General features: G+C 38.5%; 1 protein-coding gene across 1 annotated transcript in view; it reads left to right on the plus strand.

The window, feature by feature from the left end:
* The first annotated feature begins 18,397 nt into the window (after positions 1-18,397).
* LOC149818807 (diacylglycerol kinase 1-like) overlaps positions 18,398-22,058 on the plus strand; it is a 30,730-nt gene continuing 27,069 nt past the window's right edge. Inside the window, exons 1-2 of the mRNA XM_089984689.1 lie at positions 18,398-18,586; positions 18,879-20,523. Coding sequence (XP_089840815.1) covers positions 19,351-20,523 — 1,173 coding nt within the window. The 5' untranslated portion in view covers positions 18,398-18,586; positions 18,879-19,350. The remainder of the gene's footprint in view (positions 18,587-18,878; positions 20,524-22,058) is intronic.

Here is a 22,058-nt window from a genome sequence, read left to right on the forward strand (position 1 = left end):
GCCATTCCTTGGCCTCTGTTATTGGCAATTAAGGGCATGTCTATTGCTTCTAGTTTATAATCTGTTTTTGCAGGTTGATATACCCGGATTCCGCGAAGAACTCTGCAAAAAGTTGACGTCCTTTCTAATTTTGGAGGAGAAACTGACGGAGACGAGGATCTAAAAGGCTTGTAATTGATAAAAGATGTGCGCTCAACCCGCGTGATTGACAGTCGCAGGGTGAGACTGCGATGTGTGCAATGAACAAAGACTTCTAATGTTCGAAATGATAATATTCAACATCGCTATGAAATGTTGTATGCTTAAACATCGCTTTAATGTCGCGTTCGTATTTTACGAATAGTACAAAGCGATACGCTTGGTAGTCTAACGTCAAACTACACTGCTACAACCATGAAAACCTGTGCCAGCATTTGAAAATTGCTTGAATTTTAAACGACTGTTTCTTCAATTATGATCTTACAGACCTATGAAAAAGGTATAGATGGATACGACAACTGCGTCGAAGCCGCCTATGCACTCGATTCAAGAATAAGTCGTGTATGCAGGAATTGTCGATTATGTCGGTTCCTTATTCGCGAAGCAAAGTGGAACTGTGTGTTGTGTCATTCAAATATTAATGAAACGTCCTATCACCCTCCGTTAGTTTTCGAGTATATACGTCAGTTTCATTAAACCAAAAGCAAATCTTAAATAAAAAAGCACTCCGCATTAATGAAAACAATGTCATGCCAGAGGGTTATTCTGAATGGTAGTCATTTCGAAATAGCCCTCTGGCATATACGTATAATAGAAACTACTAGAACTCTTCTAATTTCTAGGGACATTCCAAAAAAAAATTGGGCCGAAGTTGTTTTAACCTCAAATTAATAAATAGAACTCCATCTTCTTTACAAAATGTTTCCATTTCAAAAACTTTTTAAAATGACTCAATTTTAAAAGACTAAGAATATTTAGTTGTAAGTGTTATGTGCTTAATCATAAAAATGATAAACTATCTCCAAAATCCATTGAATATGTTTTTTTGGGCTATGGTGAAAATAAAAAAGGGCACCGATACTTTGATCCAATAAAAAACAAACTCTATATTTCTAAAAATGTCATCTTTCTTGAAAATAAAGATGGGTTTGATAACAAAGGACCTAAAGAAGAAATTGACTATTCATTTCTATTTGATCTATTGCCAAGACATGATGAGTCTAACTCTATTGATGTGTTTGACTCTTGGATAATAACTCTAGTATCATCCGGTTGTTGTTGAAGTTAGTCATCAACATGAAAGTTTAAATAAAATTGCATCTAATGATATGCATGTGTATACTCGGCGAGGTCAAGGTAACCATCCACGTTCTCTGGACAAGTTCTTTCAAAACATATCCTTAGAGGAATCCCAAGTTAAGAGATCTAATCGAATCTCTAGAGATCCTAATAGATTTGTATCATATGACGCATTTTCTCCAAACTTTAGAGCATGTTTAATAACATAAGAGTCATCTCATTATAATGATGTCAAACAATATCATCATTGGAACAAAGCAATGAAAATAGAACTTAATGCCCTTAAGAAAGCCAACACATGAAATATGCCAGAGGGCTATTCCGAATCTTTGGGTCTCAAATAAATCCACAAGTACGTCTAAAGAAATCGCCTTAGGTGTACATTACCGTCGGTTCATCAATACAGCGATTTCTAAGAACAAACCTTTCTTATTGATAAGTTCACGTAATGCGATATTTAGAAATATTTTTCGCCATACAGTATTCTTCATTGCTTAAAAACAACTTTACCAGCATTGGTTATGCGTATACAACACAAAACTATTTCTGAATACAATTTACTTTTCATAGAACACCCATCAACGGATAGAGATAAACACCCGTCACCGGAATGATAAATCCGCTTAGACCTCGCTAGGGAGAGGAAGAGGACTTGGCGGAGCTCCTGCTGGCCACCCTCAGCGCGACTGCACCTACTGGGTTACTGTCAAGGAGGACGGCGAGAACGGTGATGGAGGGCCTCGTTAGGTTGTACAGACAGAGCAATCGATAGGTTTCACTTTATACTATTCTGTCTGTCGTTCGTTTTAAACTCAATCAATTTTCTGCATATTTTGTCGCGTATTACTGGCATATGTTCCTGCAACAAAACAGGTAATGTGAAACCAATATATAACAGGAATACCCAATAACATCAGATACGAAGCTCATACAGCGTGAAAACAAGGTTGTTCTCCATTGTATATTGCTTCAATATGCTTCATTACGAATATGCCACAATCGACCCCATTACTTTGTAACGGAGCATCGTCAGCACAGAGCAACATCCACTCACCAATGTCGACACCCATTTGCCCGTTAAGGAATCCCGCCTGTGAAAAAGGGATAATATATTACAGTCCGGTCCACCTCGAATAGATACTTCACCTTTGGGTACAAGCTTACCAAATGCATAGCATCGCGTTCTACGCCACTGTGGCAGTCCAATGAGTTGTAGCACCATAGTTGTTTTAGCTGAAAATTCATCTCGTATAGGACCCAATGGTCTGGATGTTGCCAGAGTGTAGGAAGTAAAATCTGCGAATCGATAAAATCATTTTTCGTTCCAGAGACTTATCGTGATGGGGATGTTACGAATAAACCTTGGATAAGAGGTTTGTTCACTTACCTTTCCAAATTTCGAATTGTCTATGCACTCATCATCGATGTTCCAACAAGGTAGTGCATCTTTGAATCCTATGCCGTATGGCTTTCGCCGGACGTACATCTGTTGCACGAAATAGCAAGGTTTAACCACCAAGAAACGTGAGTACGTCATGAAAGCAAACAAAACAACAGCGGCACAGACATACCATGAAATACGGGCTGATGATGCGTACTGTATTGCTCGTTGGGTTGCTCTAAATGTAATTGACAAAATCATACTTTGTTTGGTTGCACAAAGTTACGAACTTCAGAACATGCAAACCGATGACCTAGAAATTGATAGTGGACAAATACTTACAAAATTACTGATAGTGTTCCCATCTGCAAATTCATCTTGCATCTGCTCGATGTCATCTACAAACTCTTCAGGGCGTTGCCGCCCACCCGAGACTGTGGATGTTGCACTGAGTGCACCATGAGCGTGGTATTCAGGATTGGACATTGAAATTATTGTCTACAGTAAACAACACTAGTCCAAATACGACATGAAAAGCCAAATGTTCACTAAACCGCTCAGGCGTTTCAAAGAATATACCTCTTAAGCGCTAGTCCTGGTATTATGGATGTGGTTGTATTCTTGTTTAGAGCCGTGCGTGGCCGTTTTGCTGCCATCGTCCACTCCATTGGCAACGTGCCTGGTCGTTTAGCTCCCATCCTCCTATCCGTTTGCTCCGTGCCTAGTCGTTTTTCTCCCCTCGTCCACTCCTCTGGCGTCGTGCCTGGTCGTTTTGCTACCATCGTTCTCTCCGTTGCCACCGTGCCCGATCGTAGTGCTCCCATCGTCTTTGGCGTCGTGCCGGGTCGTATTGCTCCACTAGTCCTCTTCTTGTCCGCCATGGCTAGTCGTACTGCTCCGATTGTCCCCTTCTTCGGCGCCATGCCTGGACGGAGATATCGATGGCACCTTTGCAACGGAGATACTGAAACGCCGTCCTCACCTACAAATGTAAAGTCCTTTAACGTGCAACCATTTTTTGAAAACAGCCCGCTAATTAATTGATTGCGTTTAAAAAAAATATAAATACGGCTTTTCGCATACCGCCTTTTTTTGATAACCGCCGCCAAATTAAATGCTTGCGTTCGAAGTATTCAAAAATACGTCTTTCCATGCCGCTCATTAAGTTTTAAATATTCAAAAATACGTTTTCCACGTGTGATTAGACATTCGAACAATACCCATAAATCACTATGCTGCGATGCCACAGATCGCTCTCTGACTCAAAGCACGAAGCTAATTAATGTATGGCGATTTGTGGTTATCGTTGAATAGCGATATGTGGCATCGCAGCGTAGAACGTTGTTGATTATTGTTGGACTGTCAATCTTAGCGTGATGCGAAGGATTGTTCAAGTGTGCTGCGATGTGTGGCATCGCAGCGTAGGACTGTCAATCATTGTGCTGCGATGCCACAGATCGCTATTCAACGATAACCACAAATCGTCATACACCTCCAGTCAACTTCTTCTCCAGCAAATCTTTCGCGTTCCTGACACTTCCACTTGCCTTTTGAAATCATTATTGTTCAAAAATACGTCTTTCCATGTGTGATTAGACATTCGAACAATACCCACAAATCACTATGCTGCGATGCCACAAATCGCTCTCCGACTCAAAGCACGAAGCTAATTAATTGATTGCGTTTAAAAAAAATATAAATACGGCTTTTCGCATGCCGCCTTTTTTTGATAACCGCCGCCAAATTAAATGCTTGCGTTCGAAGTATTCAAAAATACGTCTTTCCATGCCGCTCATTAAGTTTTAAATATTCAAAAATATGTTTTCCACGTGTGATTTGACATTCGAACAATACCCACAAATCACTATGCTGCGATGCCACAGATCGCTCTCCGACTCAAAGCACGAAGTATCCAGCGATGGCAACAAATCCTTTCCTTATCTATTGATTATTTAACACAAATACCTTTTCACGATTATCGTATATGGATACAAACCTTTGTGCCGTCAGAACTCGTTAAATTATTGTTCATGGCTTAGATCGCCAATACTTTGTGCGCTATTCTTTCGAGACGAAGACAAATACAGCGATTGCGAAGACAAAGATCTCTGTAAAAGTAATTTCAATTGTAATCATTGCATTTTTGGAAAAATGAGAAGCTTGACTTTTGAACAAAGATCTACGTTTACAAACAAATCTTTTGAACTTGTGCACTCAGATTTATGGGGACCGACACCCGTAGTATCTAAGAAAGGATTTGCTTACTATGTTATTTTTTTATGATTATTCAAGATTTTGTTGGATATACTTCCTTAAACATAAGCATGAAGTCTTTGCATCGTTTAAGACATATCATATGATGATTAAAAATCAATTTAATGATAATTTAAAAATCTTTAGAGTTGATTCCGGAGGAGAGTATCTTTCAAATGATTTTAAAAACTATCTTGAAAACCATAGAATAGTTCATCATAGATCTTGTCCAAAAACACCACAACAAAACAGTCTAGCTGAAAGAAAAACATATGTATATTATTGAAACAACTAGAACTTTACTCATTTCTCAAAACATTCCAAAAAGTTTTTGGGCCGAGGCGGCTCTTACATCCGTTTATCTTATAAATCACTTTTCTTCAAAAAATCTAAACAAAACTTCAGCTTTTAAAATTTTATACCAAAAGGAACCCGACTAAAATAGGTTAAGAATCTTTGGATGTAAATGTTTTGTCCTTACCGACAAAAATGACAAACTCTCACCAAAAGTCATTCCTTTTGCATTTCTTGGACATTCTGAAACTCAAAAAAGATTTAGATGCTATGATGTTAAGAACGACAAACTATATGTTTCTAGGAATGTGACTTTCTTAGGAAACGTTAGTGGTTTTGAGAAGGATGAATCCCATAAAGAGAATATGGATTACTCTTTCTTGTTTAAGTTACTATCTAGAAATGATGATATTTTTAGTGATGATGAACTCAATTAGTTTAGTAAAAAAGAAAATATAGATGAAGACAACCATCCTTCTTATCAACCTACTAATCCTCCCATAGAGGAAAGTTTATTTATTACCGAGACCCAAAGTCGGAAAGATGTAATAATAAAGAATTAAACAGTAAAAGAATTTCACGTTACCGCAACTCATTATACAATTACAACAAATGTATAGCGTGATAAAAATGAAAATCTAGGATTTATTCCGAGTCACTGGACGAATCTGATGAAATTTCATAGACTTGTCTCTCACTTTTTATTGGTGGACTGTCTATCCTGGGTGACCTCCTCGTTGCGAAACCTTGCCTAAGAAGACTGGTCATCATGTCCACCACTGCATTCAATTGGGTCCCCATAGTGCTTACTTCTGTCCTTAATTTCTTATTCTCTCTCTCAATAAGTTCGAACCTTGCGGCAGAGATAGTCTTCTCTTTTGGAGCAAGTGTTCGGTCTTCCTCGTGATTTGTTACTGATGGACTAGTCGTATTAACCAAAGCGAGACGCCGTTTTGGTTGTAGAGGCTGGGCTACAACATGAGAAGGGACAGTTGGGAGGCATGGGTTGACAATTTTCTCAATCTTCCGATTTCGCCGCATTGGTTCCCAATAGCTTTCGAAATAGAAGGGATCAAATTGTCGTCCTTCATGATCATACGGTACGGCAGGGAAACCACCTGAGTTCCAATTTAATAATTCGTCCCTGTAGCGATCGCTCCAATTCACGTGCCTGCCCCCACCAATATTCATCTTCCTTCTCACCTCCAAAGGCTTATTTGGGATAGACTGCCCCAAGCCAGATTGTAAGAGAACTCGACTACCTTGCTGCAACTCGGCTTCAAAATTGCAGAATAGCCACAAATCGCGGTCAGACAATCTGACACCCTCCGCAACAACGTCTTCATCATCGCCTCCATCTCCATAAGGTCTCCACAAAACCTGTACATTGGTAATTCTTTTTAATAACGAATGACAAATATATTAAAATTTATTTACGCATGATATGACAACAACGATATGCACTACGGAAGACAATCCTGCAGCGATGTATACTTAAGAATGTTGAACATTACAACGACTTATAATACTCAATGGTAAATGCTGACGCGATTGTAAACAATTTTAGAACGTTTACCTCATTTAATTGCAGCCCATCTAAAATGGACTTAGCATTATAAACTGCGACGTTTATTCTGGCCCAGCGACCGATCTTTGGAAAACCACAAATCGGAGGGCCACACCGTGGACGCAATGGGATAATATGTTCCAACGCCCAGGCCTAACAAAAAAATATTATTAGCAACGCCACAGACTGCAATGAGATTTGTCTACAAATACTAAGTATGTAATCAACAAATACCTGAACAAATGGCCAAAATCCGCCAACTGTTTTCGTACCATTACTCACACAGTGGAGTTGACTGTACAGGTGTGCGAGCATAGCGGCACCCCAGGCATAGTTGTCGACTTCGTCTAAGTCTGCCAGGTACTGCAGCCACATGAAACTTATTCTCGAACCAGAACAATCGAAAAATAATGTAAGAGCAAAAAAATATAGAAGGAAGCCGCACAACTCTTGGTCAGTTGTTTCAGATGCATAAGTAGCGAAGTGGCCTTCCCATTTATTACGAAAAATGGAGACCTTCATTGATGTGGAATTGCTTCCACCAGAAATACATTGACTCCATTCGTCCATCGGCATTCCTAGAAGGGCAGTGCAGTTTTCCCTTGCGTTATAGTTTGAATGCCGTAATACGACAGCACTGCCATCACACTTAAGGCCAGTGATCCTCGCTACATCTTCTAGAGTCATGGTGATCTCAAAAGAATCAAACTGGAATGTGTTAGTCTTATCATTTCACTTATTTACCAGGTGAGTCATGGTATTCCAGCAAGTTTCAAAATATTGCTGGTCCAAAAGGCCACCGAAGTGCATATTTCGTAGTCGGTCCTTCTGATATGCACTCAGTTGCCCATACCAAGACAGAACTACAGGCCATTGACAACGACCTCCGAGCTTTTCACCTGGTGCTCTACTTCTCCTGTGACCTCCCTGTAACACAAAATAACATATTATTCCTACAAATTATAAATTACTTCCATTTGTACTTATAAATACTATTCTACTAACCGCTATAAATAATATCGGTTGCAGAGATACTATCGCAGTAATCGCTATAAATATCAATACCTAACACAGTAATCGCTATACCAAAATCGCTAAACATATTATTAAATCTTCGCAGACAGGACGGATATATTTACCTTGGTCGCTATTTTCTGCTGTTCTCGCTCCAATCTGGGACTTTCTGGTGAGTCCACTGCCTCGAACTGCCTTTCAATCTCCATCTCTACCGGCTCCACCGTCGCCTTCCTTTCTCTCGCCTTCCTTTTCTCATCCTCCTTCTGCTTCCTTTCTCTGTCCCTATTCTCCTCCTCCTCCTTCTGCTTTCTTTCTCTCTCATTTTCCGCCTGCTCCTTCTGATTCCTTTCTCTCTCGCGTTTCTCCTCCTCCTTCTCCTTCCTTTCTCTCTCCCTTTTCTCCTCCTCCTCCTTCTCCTTCCTTTTTCTCTCCCTTTTCTCCTCCTCCTCCTTCTGCTTCCTTTCTCTCTGCCTTTTCTCCTCCTCCTTCTCCTTCCTTTCTCTCTCTCTTTTCTCCTCCTGCATCCTTTCTCTCTCCTTTTTCGCATCCTCCTCCTTCTCCTTCCTTTCTCTCTCCTTTATCTCCTCCTCCTTCTGCTTCCTTTGTCTCTCCCTTTTCGCCTCTTCCTCCTGCTTCTTCCTTTCCCTTTCCTTTTCTTCCTCCTCCTTCTCCTTCAGCCGCCTTTCTTTCTCTTCGATTTCTTGTTTTCTTCTTTGCCGCAGTTCTTCCACCTGCTTCTTCCTTTTCCTTTCCTTTTCTTCCTCCTTCTCCTTCCGCCGCCTTTCTTTCTCTTGCAGTTGTTGTTTCTTTCTTTCCTGCAATTCTTCCTCCTGCTTCTTCCTTTCTCTTTCCTTCTCTACCTCCTCCTCCTTCTCCTTCCGTTGCCTTTCCTTCTTTTCCTCATTCTCCTTCTGCTGCCTTTGCATTTCCTTAGCTTTCTCGAACTCCAACTCCCTCCTTCGCCTTTCCTTTTCTTCCTCAAACTGAGGAATATTCTGTTCCTTCTCTTCCTCCTCCTTATTCATTTGCCTTCGCCTATCCTCCGCCTCCTTCAGTAGCCTTGCCTTGTGTCGCATTGCTCTACTCTCCAAGTTTCTCCTATGAGCCTCCGCCATCATATTGCTAACATCCCTTTCCCACTCCTCCGCCTTCTTCTTCCTCTTTTCCATCTGCTGTGCGTTAATCCTCCGCCTTCTATTTATATTCTCATCAATATTTCTGGCCTTTGCCTTCTCTTCGTCATCCTTGTTCTGCATCTTTCGTTCTTCAGAGTTCTTCCTTTGGTCCGCAACCTCGATATCTGATGGATAATCCTCCGCAAAATACGATTCCAAGGCTTTTTTCCTGTCTTTATCGTTCTCAATCTTAAGTATATTTTGGTATCTTTCAAAAACTTTAGATAGATGGGACTGGCAGATCACTTCTCTAATAGACAACCCATAGAACGATGGGGTATCTCTAATCTGATGAGGCGCAGACATTGCTAACCTGCACAACACAATACACGATCATCATCATTAGAAATCGTTAGAATATTTGGGTTCATAATACAAATCCTTGTATAAGAACCAATCTTTAGATTAAAGAAAGAAAACTTACACGAAACTCACCGAAACGATGGGAATTTGGATATTCCAACTGTAGAGTAAGCAACAGTAACAACTAATACACAACAGAAGGTGGCAACGATGTTGCGACTACGCGTAAGACGAAAACAGATGCTCTGGTAAAAAGGAAAGGATGCTCCGGCAACTCGAGATGAAAGCAAAGAATCTCCGGTAGAGTGCTTAGAGCGAGAAAGGATTTTTTTGAACTATTTGTATCATACAACATAACGCTTGCTACATACGCAAACTCTGCAGAACGTTTTCCAGCGATATCGATGGAGGGCAGTTTTATCATTTTCACGAACCGACGATTCAGTTCTCTAGAAGGAGGGCATTTATGTCCGTCCGAGGAAGAGGAACCGACGATTCAGTTTTCTAGAAGGAGGGCATTTATTTCTGTAAATTTTCAGCGATTTCTATTGTCATTTCATTCCCCATTTTAACTTCAACGATACATTACAACCACCTGCAGAACGTTTTCCCGCGATATCGATGGAGGGCAGTTTTGTCATTTTCACGAACCGACGATTCAGTTTTCTAGAAGGAGGGCATTTATGTCCGTCCGAGGAAGAGGAACCGACAATTCAGTTTTCTAAAAGGAGGGCATTTATTTCTGTAAATTTTCAGCGATTTCTATTGTCATTTCATTCCCCATTTTAACTTCAACGATACATTACAACCACCTGCGGAACGTTTTCCCGCGATATCGATGGAGGGTAGTTTTGTCATTTTCACGAATGTCGTAAATGAGGCAAAGCACGGCCGGAGCGAGCGCTACGGAGTGGCCTAGAGAGAGGCGCACCGCCATTTCGAAGACTCCCCTCCTCACCCACTGCCCCCTCGAGCAGCAGATCACGCTGCGGCACAGCCACAGCACCAAGAACGCCTAGTTCTCTTGCATGGAAGGCTCCTCCTCTTCTTCTTCTTCCTTGCCTCGCGCCCACTCTTCCATCCACAGTTCAGTTTTCACATATGATCAACTCACACGAGGAGTTGGCAAAACCCGAGCAGGACAAGTAGCAAGCGCATTAGAAACACTGATACTGAACTCCTTCGCATATTTGTCATTATTATAATCATTTGAAGAAACAACCTGCAAATGTAAAGAGTTAGCAGCAAGAAGGACTACAGATCTTACTGGTGGAATCTCAGTAATCCAATCGAGATGAGCATGAGGGTCAGATTCTACTTACTGAGAAGCACTTAAGCAGCAAGCAACAAACACAAACAATCAAAGCAAGAAAGAGATGCTTCAAACATTGCAATCAAAACAGATTCAACTAAAGCTGGCATTATGATAAATAACCTTTGAAATGTTGTTTTGCCTATCAGTGGGACGTTGACATGTTGCTCTGAGCATAGCTGTGACTTGCAATAAATTTAGAGGCAGCTCATCAGTAAGGACCCACAACAGTCAATGTGCAGGTCAGTCGGTGCTTGATGGAGCAATATAGGATCTTGTGATGGATGTGCACAGAAGCAGAAATAGAAGGGAGAGAGAGCGAGAGATGGTTGATGAGCCCGAACGGGTAGCATCCTGTGAGGGCAAAGGGCCATGAACACGCTGGGAGGAGCCCTCAGACCCCCCTTCTGTAAGGGTAAAAGCTCTGAATCAGACTCCATAACTCTTAAAGTTGAATGATGCTACCCATACTGAGAGGATCCCCCAGACCCTCCTCCTGTAAGGGTAAAAACTCTGAATCAGGCTCCACAACAGTAAATGTGCAGGTCAGTCGGTGCTTGATGGAGCAATGTAAGATCTTCTGTTGGATGCGCATAGAAGCAGAAATAGAAGGGAGAGAGAGTGTGAAAGGGTTGATGTCCAGGGGAGATATCTTTCTCGGATAATCCTGTAGTGCAGAGACTGGGTCTTAAATAATCATCTTCGGGGCACTTAAGTCTTTACAACCACTCCTTTTCAAGAACCGTCATTTTTTTTTGCACCAATGGAGGAGAGGGTACTTAAGTCTTTGCAATCGCATCAAACTCCAACGCTAATTAATGCTGACAAACATGGGGATACGAGACGCACATGCTTACATACGTGGTGCTCTTTGGGACCCCCGATCATGAGATGTAGCTAACTGCCCTGTTTGGGGGGGGGGGGGAACATATAACCTGCTTCGAGAGCGCACGGTAGCGATTTAGAATAGTTTTTTTTTAATCTTTTCTTTTTACTGCACAAATTTAATGTGCTAGGACCATGAGGTAGATGGTCAAGATAGACCAAATTAGCGTCGGCTTTCAAATATGACTATTATTAATCATCGCCTATTATCTTTTATAATTTTGGTAGTACAGAGGACAATAATTATCTTCTTATATATTGTTATTTTTTTTTATGATGAACTATAATAATTATCATCATAAATGTGCTGACGATATGCTAATAGTAAATTATAAATGATCGGCATAATGATCATGATAATTATCCTAGTCAATATATAAATGATTGATGATAAATTATTGTCACTTATAATATAATATCAATGACAATAAATATTGTTGATATTAAACTTGTCTCTAATGTTATTAACGACGATAATTATCGTCGCTAATAGTATAACATCAACGATGATCTTTTATCGTCGTTGATGTTAAACTTATTCCTATTTGTATTGATGGCGATAATTATCATCACTATTGGTTTAACCTCAATGACGATAAATATTGTTGTTGATGTTAAACTTAGCCCTAATCTTAGTAACAACGATAATGCTCATTATCCATAGTGTAACTTAAACTTATCCTTAACACTAAAAGAAAAATATTAATTAGCGACATAAATTTACGACGAAAATAATCTGTTATAAATTTATGATGAATTAGCGAAAGAAAACTAGTCATCCCTAAAATCAAAATTAGTTGTAGAATTAGCGACGGACAAATTCTGTCTTAAAATCCATCGCTAAGTAACGACAGATTAGTGATGGATAAATTCGGTCTCAAACTCCGTCGCTAATTAACGACGGATTAGCGACAGAAAAAATTTGTCTTAAACTTCATCGCAACTTAGCGACGGAGGAGCGACAAAATTTTTTTGTAGCTAAGTAGCGACGGATTTTGAGACGAATATGTCTGTTGCTAAGCCATCACTACTTTTTGATGTAAAACGGCCCATCTAAGGCGCAAAATTTTCTCCCTTCTCTCTCTCTCTCTCTCTCCTCTTTCGTTGATCCACTCCCCTTTCTCCTCCTTCGCTCGATCCCCCTCTGTCGCCTTCTATCCTTCGAGCAGACGTCGGTGACCGAAGCCGTCGGCCACCCCTCCAAACACTACCACCGTCTCCTTCTTCCCTGCTGCCACCGACGACCATCGACCGTCGGCCACCCCCTCTTCGATCGCCGCCATCTCCATTTCTTCCCTCAGCGACCTCGTCGGTGACCCACCGCATGTTCCTCCGGCTCTGGCAACTCGACCGAAGTCCACCAGCGACCACGCCGGTGAGCTCGCCTCTCGTACCCTCACACCTTCCCTGTCCCTCTTTCCAACCTGTCGGTAGGGGGCCCCGCCCCCCTGCCATTGGTAATTTCCAGCATGGGGTCCGCCCCCTGCCCTTGTTTAAGCGACAATAGCAGGGTGATCTGCCCACCCTGTCGTTGTGTTTGCTCGGTTGGTAGGGAGGCCCACCCCTCTGCCGCTGGTACTTTTCGGCAGGGGCCCCCGCCCCTTGCCACTGGTATTCAATATTTTGATATATAATAAACATGGCTTGTAAAAAAAACATGGTTTGTAAAAAACATGGTATCCAATTTAGAAAACTTGTAAACCAGCTTGAATACTTTGTTTAAGAAACATGGTTTGTAAAAAAAAAATTATAGTTAATGTTAATGATAAATATTGTCAGGTTTTTAAAATAGTAATCATTGCTAATGATAAATATTGTCAATTTTAATATCTAGCTGACGATATTAATTATCACTTTAAAATAACATGGGGGACGATATTTATCGTTGGTTAAGTAACATAGTCGATGATATTTATCGTCAGCTATTTGGAATATATGATTTTCTCAATATAAATATGACGATAATTATCCTCGCCTTTGATATACAGCCGATGATAAATATCATCATTGATATTAAAAAAGAGCCGACGATATTTATCATCGCCTGTAATATATAACTGACGATATTTATCATTGGCATGAGATAATAAAGCTGACGATATTTATCATCGATTTTACTTACCATAGGTGACTATATGTATCATTGGCTTTAAATAATGTAGGCGACAATATTTATCATCGATTTTAACTAATATAGCTGACGATAATTATCGTCACATTTAATTACTATTACTAACAATATTCTAGAGCTGACCATTTTATACCGGCTATATAAAATCATCGAATTTATTTTTATAAAAATGATGATAAATAAATATCATCCTTTATAGTAATATAAATGACCATAAAAAGTTGACGATTGGGTCAACGATATTTATCATCGTTTATGTTATTGGCCACAATAAATCATATATTGCTGACAATAAATATCATCGACAATGACTTGTGTTCTTCTAGTGTATTTGTTTCGCTTCCTGATAGCTGTAGATTGAGCCTTTCATATGTGATCTACATGCTTGGTTGAGTAAGGATTTATTCTTAGATCACGTTTTTTTTCAATGTGTATTCAGGTTCTCAAGGGGTGAAAAATCAATGGCCTACATTGTACCAAAATTCACCTCTCAAAAAATAATGTTTTTACATTAAAAAAACACACAATCAAAGGCCATTTCCTACTAACTTCACCATTCTGAGCACAATTATGGGGTTAGAATTTATCAACACGACCTTTCCATGTGAGTTTCAACTAGGGGGTTCATAACCCTTGGGTGTATATATATAGGATTATGTTGCCACATGCTGCCATCTTTTTCGTTTGACCACTATTAGGATCCTCGAAAAAACATAGCTTTAATAGAAAACATATTTTTTATTAAGAATCTTTATGCTCAGATGTGTGTTCTAAAGAGGTGAAAAAATCAGTGGTTGATATTGCACCAAAATTTGATGATAAAATATTCATAGTTTTATAACAAATCAATTTAAAACAAACCATGTTTCTTAATAAATAAGCAATGAAAAACAAACCTTATAGTTCAGATCTAGCGTAAAGCACCTAAAACTATGATTTTGGGGGATCATGTTGGTGACATAACGAAAAAGGAGGTAGCATAATCCACTCTCTCTAGCTTACTACAAGCGTACGTATCTGGCTTTTAAAGGATTTTTTCATGTTTTCCTTAAATATGATAGTATGGATGTGTTTTACATGGTTGATTTAAAGGAATGGACTCTTAGAGCATCTGATTCTGATACACATGTAGGTTTTTATAGGGTTTAAAAATCAATGGTCTAAGATTTACATAAATATTTAAAGCTTTAATATATATTTTTTTTCAAAACATATGATCCAAGTATTGTTTCCAAGAAAATAAACCATGTTGCATACATTTGGAGGATCGGATTTGCAGAAAAATAATCCAAAAACATTGTTAGCTTGCAGTTGGCTGGTGCAGATTCAAGGGCAAATTCAGTTTTGGGATTTGCAGTTACAGTTGAAATTAATACATTAGATGAACTTTGCTCCTTAGTTGCAGATTTGCAAATCAAGGACAGATTAGGCAATGGTTAAGTTTTTTAGGACTCTTCTATGGCGACTCTTATTCATGTTGAGGAGAGTTCTGATAAGACTTATCTAGAACTCTCTAAATGATTTGTAATTGGATAGTGAGCTGTTAGATAACGTGGAAGCATCCAGTGTGCAGGAGGAAACTAATCGTAAGTCGGTTGGGATTCTTCATGCTGAGCTGGGGGATATGTTAGCTATTTTAAAATTTTTTTCTAAGGAATTTTCAGATATTGAGAGAGGAAAGGGGTCCTAATGATGGAATATTACCTCAAGGAGGTAATTTCGACGAGAAGATTTGTAAGGATTCTTCTCTAAATTAAAGTAGTATCATATGGATTACTTGTATTCTCGGAGTGTTGTTTTTATGAATTTTCTTAATATACTATTTGAATGTGTTGCAATATTTATTTCAGTTTTTAATGGATCAGGGGTCTCATCCATTCAGTCCTTATGCCATGCCTTCTCCAAGTAGCAATGTTGAAGCTTCTATGAGTCTCTCACTCTCCCTTTGTTTTTATTCATTCATTGAGGAAATCAACTTAAGTGCATGTGAATGGTATAAGAACATAATCATGTTCAATTGACTTGGGGAATTGATTAAGCCAAAAGGAAATTGTGGCTATAGTATAACTTATACGATTGGATTAAACAACACTTGCTGACAAGGTCTTATTATTTTTTCGCTTTTTCTTCCTTGAATATTTTGGTGATCACGTCTCTCTCTTTCTAGATTGGCACACAATTTGTTGGGGTGATACAAATTCATGATCTTGTAAGCACCCATTATAATCATGCATGCTAGGAACTGGTTATTTAACACTTAAGTGTTCATAAACTTGGTTATTTTGTTTTTGTTTATATAATATGAAAGTATGAGTTTTGTGGGATGTTCTTAATTGCAAGATATTTAATATTTTGCATTGTTCTTGTGAGATATGCATGCAATATTATCTATATTAGTTTATGTTCAATAATGTCTTATGCAAATATAAATGCATCATATGTGATTTTATAGTTGTATTTTGTGCAATTCATCATTGTTTCATGTGCTATGATTTTTTAACAATTTTTGCTAATTTTTTTTATCTTTATCATATTTTTAAAAATTTTCAAAAAATTTCAAAAATATATTAAAAATAATATTTTTTTTATGATACGCTATGATACATATCTAACTTTGGGCCCGACCGATATGGGTAACTATACGCTACTTACAACCTTGATGGAGAAAATAATGAAGTTTGAAGTAAATGGTCCATGTGGAGAAAGGCTTCAAGAAGCTTGTTGGTTGTTTTATCACATATTTGATTAAACATATGTATATGTCAAACTTGTTAACTTTTTATTTTTTGATGGTTCAAAACTTAAAACCTTGTCATTACGTAGTTGCAAGATACAACTATTATACATAATGCTTCATTTGCATGTCTTGTTTTGCCTTGATGACATGTGAATGTATAACATTTCTTTTTTGATGCATGCATTTTGGTAATGTTTTGTATACATGACCATTTAATGTGTTAAGAGGTTCCTTTGAATGTATGCATGGCTAATGAGCTAAACAACATTCACATTGGCTTATATTGTTACTGGTGTTTCTACATTTTGGTAATGTTTTGTATACAAGACTTTTGGATGTATGCAGATATTTTGTTGATATTACACTATTATGTTTTTCTTTATTTCATTTTGTATTAGATAAACAGAACTAGCATGCATGTTGTCATTTGCTAAACAAAACTAGTCTTATTGGCTGATTTTGTTATTACTGTGTTGTAAAGAATGCTATTTATATGGATAAGTGTTTTATTTTAACTATAAAACATTTTTTTAAATGACATGTTCCTCTAGCAGGTTATATTATTTTGTTTTTATTGTGTTGGAGAATTAATAAACATAATGTCCTCCTGCTCTGGCTCTTTGTTGTATTATTTGATTAATAGCAGCCATAAAAAAATAATTTATGTATTTTGATTTAGAAAGATCAAGTCACTCATGATCTCGCGAATTCGATCGAGCTCATATAATCTCACGAGTTGAACAACCTTCATGATCTTGTGAGTTCAAGCTCGAGCTGAGTAGAAACTCAACTCATCTAATTGTTCGAACTGTTCATGAGACAAGTATGAACACATGATGTTCGTGACATAAACAAGCCGAATGCGAGTTATACGAAGAGTTTAATTAACGAGCCAAGCCTGAACACCTCTTGTTCAATTCGTTCGATCGGCTTGATTACAGATGAACTACCTCAATCCTGTTAACTGAAAGTATAGTTTTAAATTTTGAAATTCTCAATTTCATCCAATACATTGCATTTTTTTAATATTAAAATATATACAAAATTTAGTTATTTTTAATAAGTAATTACAAATTTGAATAGTTGATATATCTCAACTTTTTACTGAAAAAAAAATTATTTAAAAAAAAAACTTGCAAAAAATGTACCAAAACATGTTTCTCAAAAATTGAAAAGACCCACCATCGAGGTGGTGTCCCATGTGGTAATTCGAGTCCCCGAGTCCTGTGTAGGCCCAGGATCGAATCCCTCTATCACATGGGGCCGCTGTTGTTCTTGCCTAACCCTAGCTTGTCTTTCAAAAAATTGAAAAAACCCATGTGATGTGAAATGAGTTTCTCTTCGATGGGAAAAGAGTTTTTCATACATTTTTAGGAGTTTCTCACAAGTTTTGAAAATGCTAGGTTATTTTAGTAGACAAGTGGCAATGAACACGTACGTCCATACTCGTCCATGCCCAAGTCGGACAGGATAAACCAAATGACGCATTTTTATGTGTCATGGAACAGGCCATTTTGGGCCTAGTGGACACTCAATGTGGCATGTTATGAGAGCAGTATTTATTTTTTTATAATTTGAACAGTTTTAAATATTTTTTTAATAAAAAAAGTATCAAATAAAATTGAAAAAAAAATCCTCAGAAAAAAAAATCTCTAAATTCGTGTCCACATGCCTGCGACGTGGCATTTGTATTTTTAACGTGCACTCGTTGATTTCAAAGAACGGCACAGTAACAAATGTCGGCCATTTTTTTAAATATCATGATTCTATCACGATATTTTAAGAAACCAATATTAATCTTAAAATAAACACTGTATTTTCATACGGTCACCTACTTTGAAAATATCTGTTTTATCACAATATTATCATGTTATTAACACGATATTTATATTTTGATGTTATATATATTTATGAGAAAAACAAATTCATTAATTTATCGCGAGATTTTCCTTCGCCGAGATAATCCCGATAACAGGATGTGTGACTATCAACTGTGAAACGAAAAGCTTCAAATATACTTCATCGGAGAAACAGAGTCTCTCTCTCTCTCGTCGGCAGGGAGTTCTCCTCTCCGGCGACCGGAAGGAAGGAAGGCCTTACCGTGCCCTCGTCTCTCTCTCTCTCTCTCTGGGCAACGGGTTGTCGTCTTTGTCGGCTCTGGTGATCAGAAGGAAGATCTGCACGCCGCTGATTGTAGTTCCTCTCCTCCCTCACCGGGAGCACTCCGCAACTCCCATCCCCAAATCTTATACGGTGGGTTCTGCGATTCCTTATGCTTCCTCCAGATTACTTAATTCGATTTCGATATTGAATTCTTTTTTTTTATTTATCTGCTCTTGTAAACGCATGAATTAGCTGATTTTTTTTCTTTATCTGCTCTAGTGAATGATGAAACGTTCATTGTTTCCCGCATAAAGCGGGCGATCATCAGTAATATGTGAAACAGAGTTCGCATGGAATGAATTTATGTCAACTTTGATTCTGTTTTTTTTTATCAAATGTTTAATGGTGATCTGACTTGTACTATATTCTTCCTGAGCTCCAGATCTCTCCATTCTTCGGATGGACGCCGCGAAAAGGCCTTTTTATCGTTTGTGCCGCACAAAAGTGTTGTTACTGGATCAATGATCAAGAGTTGAAGTTTGTTCATGACATAAGATGGAGATCTCTTGAATCAAGCTGTTGTTTGTTCGAATTGGAGCTCAATGCTTGTCATGCTGGTTCACTCTTTGAAAGACTTCATCGACTTCCTTTCATTAAGGACCCACGACATATGCGGATGTAGATGAAGAATTCGAAGTTTTATTGCTTTCACCTGATTGATCTCCGTGCATGTAGTGAGAATGTGAAACTTGAACCTGGTTACAGTTTAATATGGGCACGGTGCCGATTTACAGAGGTGATGACAATTCTTTTCAATGTGCTTGTGATCCATGTTGAGAATAGGTTTGGAGCAAATTGACTTTTGGCAAATAGGAAAGTAGGATTTGTATTGTTTTGGATTTTTTGTGCAAATCATGGATGGTTTAAGGAAGCATCTTGTTACGTTGCTTGTTAAGTGGCACGGTGGTGATTCGGGTTTCACGGAGTCTCAGCTTTTGATCTTTGCTTTCTTTGCTGTTGCGGTAGTTGGCGCATTCACTGTAGTTTACACGGTATTTCAATGGAGACGCAACATTAGTTTAAACTGGATGAAAGCTGTGGCTAGGTCTAAGAAGAAGAAAAAAGCAAAAAATAGGATTCCCGCTGCTAGCCATACATGGACTGTGGAACCAGCGAACCGTGGGAAAAGTTTGAATTGTTGTGTGTGTTTGAAGTCGGTTTCTCCTCAGCCTCTCGGACCTGTTATGTCATCAGACTGTGTTATTCATCTGTGTGAGATTTGTGGTGCGGCAGCACACTTGACATGCTCCCCGAACGCGCACAAAGACTGTAAATGTGTCTCTATGGTAGGCTTTAGGCAGGTAATGCACCAATGGGCCGTCAGATGGTCAGAAATAACCGACATCCAGGATGAGATTCCTTGCTGTTGCTATTGCGAAGAACCTTGCAGTGGATCTTTTCTTGGTGGATCCCCAATCTGGAGTTGCCTATGGTGTCAGCGGTTGGTGCATATAGAGTGCCACACAAGCATGTCAAATGAGATGGGCGATGTTTGTGATTTGGGATCGTTAAAGAGATTGATTCTGTCTCCACTCTATGTGAAATCAATGAGCAGCAAAACAAGTCCAGCTGGTTTTCTGAGTTCAATCACTCATGGGGCAAATGAATTGGCATCTTCTGTGTTTAGAAGTCAGAGCAAAAGGCACAAGCACATTGGTGAAACCTCTGTTGATACCATCACTATCAATAATACTGCTGATTCATCCACAGATATTTCTTCAGATGTGCGCCAAACATCTAAGCACTCTCTCGGAGATAGTGAAAGTTGTAACGGTGCCATGGATGGTGGAGACCTTCACCAAAATAGTGCTGTTAATGATAAGATTGATAGAAAGCCGAAGCTGCAGGCAAGTTCCTCGTTTGGTCGAAGTGATGGTTCTCAACTTTTAGGAATCAATCAGAAATATGAAATTGTTGACTTGCCTCCTGATGCAAGACCCCTTCTAGTTTTCATCAACAGGAAGAGTGGTGCTCAGCGTGGAGATTGCCTCAGACAGCGTTTAAGCATTCTATTGAATCCCGTACAGGTTAATATGTTACACCCTTTCTGTGTAGAAAAAGAAAGATAACCTATAAGTTCCTTTGAAGGGGTAATTTGACCCAGGGTCGAGTTAAATTATTGTTTTGCATTTAGTTTTAGATCTTCCCAGTGCTCTTTTTGTTATATGTTCTGCACATATTTTGCAGTCTTAATGCAACAATCAAGCAATGAAGTGCAGCCTCATGCTTGCTTCTTTGATGACTAAGTCTAAATATTTCTAAAGATTAATAAACATCAATTTTCTGTCAGCAAAACTAGTTCCCTGTTTAATCAATTTTAAAGCTATTCCTTTTCTTTGTTTTTTTGGTTAAGTTCTGTGGCCTGGTGAGTTGTTCTTGTAGGGTGCTTTACGTGCTCCAAAATGAGGTTGCGTGCCATTTTGCTAATTAGCCAGAAGACTTGCATTGTTGTATTTAATGAATAACTTGACACAACTGTGATATTTGACTAGTTCAACATGTACATCTAGCACATGGCTGAGAGCATGCTGTTTAGTTGTTTGTTTTATTTCTTGGTGTCTTATTTATTAAATTGTTCATTGTTAGCTAACATTTGATATATATATATATATATATATATATATATATATATATATATATATATATATATATATATATATATATATATATATATATGTAGCTTTCTGCAAATGAAATTGAGGCATGCATATGCTGATGTAGCATCTTGTTCTAGACCTTACGTTAGTTGTGCCAATTAACTGGAGCTATGTATCTCTCATTCTTTCATGTTTGTGGTGATTTTATATGTACAAGGCATGAACCTTTGAGCAGGTTTTTCCTTCTGTGATTCTATGTGCCAGTTGCCTTGAACCTTTGAGCAGGTTTTTCCTTCTGTTATTCTATGTGCCAGTTCTTTTTATAGCTTAATTTAGGTATTTCTACTGTTTTCAGTTGTACTCAAGCATTGGTTTGTGATCTTTTGGTAATCTGATGGGGAAAAGAGGACCTCCAAAAATATTTTTTTAATTAAGAATTGCAAGCTATGCCACATGGACTCTTCTAACAGGGCACCACACCCAGGCGGGTGCGACACTTGGACACAGCTTCCTTTATGTTAGGTGAAGTCAACCACACTGAGGTCCATTTCAATCCAAAAGTAGATTCAGTTAACCCCTAATCAACTCCATTTTTATCTATATTATATATATAAATACATAAATGCAAACAAATACACATAGTGTTAACTTAAAACTGTTAATATATATAAAAATAAATAAATAAATAAATAATATATATATATATATATACACACACTCCCCACAGCCCCTCACCCAAGTTTTTTTAAAGTGCCGCATCGCCGCATCCGCATCCGCATCCGCATCCGCATCCGCATCCGCATCCGCATCCGCATCCGCACCCGCACCCGCACCCACACCTATGTGACATAGATTGCAAGGGTATTGGTTGTTATGAGAATAATAAAGTCAGGAATTAGGTGCCAAATAAAAAAAGATAGAAGGTACAATTTCAAATTGCTTATCCATCAAGCTCTTTCTAGATA

This window comes from Nuphar pumila, chromosome 13 (genome assembly GCF_984573655.1).
Source record: "Nuphar pumila chromosome 13, dmNupPumi1.hap1.1, whole genome shotgun sequence".
Taxonomy (NCBI): Eukaryota; Viridiplantae; Streptophyta; class Magnoliopsida; order Nymphaeales; family Nymphaeaceae; genus Nuphar; species Nuphar pumila.